The 3,781-nt window shown below is 46.5% G+C and overlaps 2 protein-coding genes across 2 annotated transcripts in view; both read right to left on the bottom strand.

The window, feature by feature from the left end:
• The window catches only part of LOC139064439 (uncharacterized), a 2,470-nt gene extending 943 nt beyond the window's left edge, over positions 1-1,527 (bottom strand). The window contains exons 1-2 of the mRNA XM_070547791.1: positions 1,257-1,527; positions 1-496 (exon numbers count right to left, since the gene is read on the bottom strand). The exon at positions 1-496 is cut by the window's left edge and continues 943 nt beyond it. Of these exons, the coding sequence (XP_070403892.1) occupies positions 1-496; positions 1,257-1,423 (663 nt within the window). The 5' untranslated portion in view covers positions 1,424-1,527. The remainder of the gene's footprint in view (positions 497-1,256) is intronic.
• Position 1,528: 1 nt separating this feature from the next.
• On the bottom strand, positions 1,529-3,446 carry LOC139064438 (uncharacterized). Its single transcript, XM_070547790.1, has 5 exons — positions 2,989-3,446; positions 2,696-2,896; positions 2,166-2,501; positions 1,916-1,983; positions 1,529-1,843 (listed from the first exon to the last, which is right to left on the bottom strand). Exons 1-5 carry the CDS (start codon positions 3,443-3,445, stop codon positions 1,532-1,534), a joined length of 1,374 nt encoding a protein of 457 aa, XP_070403891.1. The 5' UTR covers position 3,446; the 3' UTR covers positions 1,529-1,531.
• Positions 3,447-3,781: the final 335 nt, after the last annotated feature.

Raw genomic sequence — 3,781 nt, 5'->3', positions numbered from 1 at the left:
CTGTAGTCCAGCCTGCTCCTCTTTTTCCTTCCTCTTCCTGTACTGCTGTGTGGTGTAGGGTACATGTGCTGTCTGGCTTTTAGGTGCTGATGGCCCAGCCACAACAGGGTACACTGGCACAGAGGGAGTCGGAGCACAGATAAACTGTGGCAGGATGGGTTGAGGAAGTGGCTGGATCGGAATAAAAGAAGGTACAGAATAGGTGGGACCAGATGAGGTTGCTGGTGGAAAAATTTCCACAGACAACTGTCCTGTGTTCTGTGGCTGAGGCTGAGGTGGGCACTGTGCTCTATCTGACTTTTTGATTTTCAGTTTTGCCGTTCCAGCCGTGTCGGGATGAAGGACGAAGGTGTAAGGTTTGTGTGATGGAGCAGGTTGAATGGCTTTGTGCTGTGGTGCTGACTGCTGACTGGTTTCACCGGAAATGGCTGGCTTTGGTGCCAGAATGCCCTGTTCAAGAATGTCTTTCTCCTGTGCCCGGGTGCGTCTGCAATACCTGCATATGAAATAAATAGAATAGCTGATTTTAATTTCAAGGAATAATGTTCTTATCGATATTACAGATTCTGTGATGTTTGTGAAATACAAACCAACTAATATTCTGTCCTGTTTTTAAAGTCACTCAGATTTTATCACTGAAGTTAATAGTTTGTCATATCCCAGCAGTCATGAAGTTGTTGGCTTGCTTCTCTCTCTACTGATTCTCATCTTCTTCATTTTCTCTCCAGCAGAGGAGTCCCTGACACCAGTCCCAGTCTCTGTAGCTGAGTCTCATCTACTTATCTGAGAGGCCAGTTGGTTAGTCATTACGGTAAAATCAGAAAACCCTCAGGTAAGTACTCTGCAGTCAACTAACTTTCTGTTCACTCATGCTTCCAGAGTAACGCTGATGCAGCATAAGACTGCATTACCTACCCATCTCAGCTGGAAACCCCCTCTTCCAATCCGATGGTGATTCCTGCCACCACTGCCGGGTCACACAAGGACACTGTAAGCCATCCTTTGACCCCTTTAAAGATTACAAATAATTTGTGGATCCATCTAATCTTCACCCTTCTCTCTCACACCCCCCTGAGCAGACCGTACCTCCAGCGGAGTGAGCACTCCAAGTGAATTATCATTACTCCACTGATCCTCCTGGGGAGTACTATTTGTGTATCTCGCTTGTGAATAAAACTTCTTTAAGTTATTCTGTTTGTCTCTGGGTCAGCTAATTTGAGTCCATCATTATCCATCATGACACAGTTTTAACTCACCACTGTGTGAGGGTTGTTTTGTTGACTTCTGGCAACTGTATGGTCGTCTCCTCCATGATGGTGATGTTGTTCAGGATGCACTCTCTAATGTGCTTGTAAGCACGAATGATGAGGGTCCACCTTGAAAATGCCACACCTTCCACTCTCTTTGGGTTTGGATAAGCCATGCAGAGCTGGACAAAAATGGCCTCAACAATCCGGTTGCAATCTGGCCACTGTCCAGGAATGCGTGCTCCAGAATAGCACCTAGGAGGACAAAGGCAAGAAAAATGGACTCAGGCAAGATCTGTAGAAGAATATGCATCAGTGGCTGAACAGCTGTGACCAACATACCGCTTTGTCGACTCAACGCCTGGTGCAACAATTTTTTTTGTTGCTCTAAAACGGCCTTTGTTCAGGGTTGTTTGGTGGTGTGGAGAAAAAACGATGCGCTCCTTGTCGTGCTCTGACAATCTCTTCCAAAGAGCAACAATGTTATTGGACTCTTCAAGGGTGAGAGCCAGGCTGTGCTCTCTCAGATTGAAGAGTGCTTCAGCCAAATCCTGCACAGCTCTGAAACCTTCGGTGTTGTCGGGGCCAACGGAGTCCTAAATGATACGTTTGTTACGTATTTATAAGAAAAAAAATGGGCAAAAGTAGCCAAATCATATCTAACTTACCTGTCTCCTTGATGTCCCTGGAATAGTGTCATCAGAGTGGAAATCAGGCAGCCTTGATGGAGATGCAGCTAAACATAAATATCAAAACCTTTTATTAAACACACATACACACACACACTTTCAGACACAGGTTTATAGAACAAAATTAATCAGTAACCTGGTTCTAAAGTCACTTATGTCACTTTACATAATAAAAGAAACCATCTTGACTTTCCCATTTATGTGATATTTGGGCATGAACATCACTCACTTTCTTCCAGGTCATCCACAGGAGCATGTTTAACTTCCACAGCTGGTATCTCTAGGAAGGGTTCAGATGCAGGTGATGTTAAGAAGTCATGTGAACAGGCAGGTTGAGGAGTCTGGAGCGTGGTTTCCAAAATGTCATGTGAACAGGCAGGTTGAGGAGTCTGGAGCGTGGTTTCCAAGATGGGAACTGTGAGATCCACAAAAACCTCAGACTCTTCAAAGCCCTCATCTTCTGCCACAGCTACGTCTTCTGTCTCCAAAGCTGCAATTGCCACTCTGCGGTCCTCAAGAACATCTCCTGTTTGGTTGTAGAGATACTCGACCCCAATGAGTTCCCCTGAAAGCAATCAAAAATCAGCTTTAACTTTAATTAACGTTTGTTTTAACTTTAACTCACTGTCATGACACAATTTCAGCAAACAAACACATTGTTGACTTTTAATTAGCTAGCATGAAATATTAATCTAATCAGAGCTTGGTCAAAGCTGAACTCCGTCTCCTCTGACTGGTGCATCAGCTCTGCTAACACACCTGTGTACGCCTGTGGCCCTGTGTAATTCACACAGCTCTTCCCGAGGACTTCCTGTGACAGCTGGTTTGCAGCATGCCTCAGGAGGCCGCTGTAGGAGTGAGGCTCTGATCTTCCTTCTGCTGACATGCTCCTGTCTTCGTTCCACCTGGCCAAGCCATCCAACAGGTATGCCTGAAAAAAGGTGTCACTTGCCAGTGTTCCTGAAAAATATTCATAAATATGTTTAAATGGGTTGTGAACATGAAGAGAAACTCATGGATAAGATTGTGAGGATAAAGTGCTTTTCCCTTACCAGGAATAAACCTGTTCATGTGCAGGTGGAAGGACTCGAGGGAAGTGGAGCCTCTTGCACATCGATAGGTTTTCAGAATGTGCCCCCCCTTCTTGATGGTGCCAGTCTCCATGTATAGGAGTACTCCTGGTGGGTCCTGGAGACAGCTGAGGTGCTTCTTCTGAGCCTTCCATATCTCTGCCATTCTCTCTGAATTGATGAGCGGAACTCCCAATGAGTTGCCTCCCTTGTGCCCGCTGTAGGCCTCAATCAGTTCCGATATCAAGGTCTCCATCTCCGAGCTGCTTCTGGTTGTCCTTTTGCAGTGACGTGCCATCTCAGCTCTGCTGATGTTTCGCAGCAGATCAGCATCTGTGGGGTGCAACAACTTGGCCTCCAGTTCAGCTCGCTTGGCTTCCTTTAGAGCTTGCAGGTCACAGTCATCCCACATGAAAATGCAGTGGCTCAGTTTGTTCATGAAGCCGGCATAAATTGGATGAGAGTCGGTGGTGCAGCCCACTGCAATCCTCCTCATAAAGTGCCAAATGTCCAAGCAAATGCTGGTGTTTTGCCACGCCCTGATCATTTTGTGGAGATGAGAAGACCCACAGCAGTCCCGGTCGACATACAGCACTTCTGGAGGCGACACTCCTGCATCGTGGTAGCGCTTAATGACTCCCTCAACCATCTTGCCTAACCCATGACCTTCGCTCACTGTGAGCACAGACATGATGATCTGGCCGTGCTCGTTCCCCATGTTTGTGGCCCATGCTGCCGTTCCACGGCTGTGTCCTGCCAGCTTCCTGACAATTTT

Source organism: Nothobranchius furzeri, unplaced genomic scaffold, assembly GCF_043380555.1.
Source record: "Nothobranchius furzeri strain GRZ-AD unplaced genomic scaffold, NfurGRZ-RIMD1 Scf030, whole genome shotgun sequence".
NCBI classification, from domain to species: domain Eukaryota; kingdom Metazoa; phylum Chordata; class Actinopteri; order Cyprinodontiformes; family Nothobranchiidae; genus Nothobranchius; species Nothobranchius furzeri.
Note: the sequence above shows the minus strand (reverse complement) of the source record. Positions and strands in the feature narration are given on the sequence as shown.

Bases quoted from the DNA above. Each gene is read 5' to 3' on its own strand.
- LOC139064438 (XM_070547790.1), bottom strand. From the start codon at position 3,445: ATGAACAAACTGAGCCACTGCATTTTCATGTGGGATGACTGTGACCTG. The intron at 1,984-2,165 runs GTGAGTGATGTT...ATTTATGTTTAG, and splicing joins TGTGGATGACCTGGAAGAAA to CTGCATCTCCATCAAGGCTG. The intron at 1,844-1,915 runs GTAAGTTAGATA...CGTATCATTTAG, and splicing joins CAGGGACATCAAGGAGACAG to GACTCCGTTGGCCCCGACAA.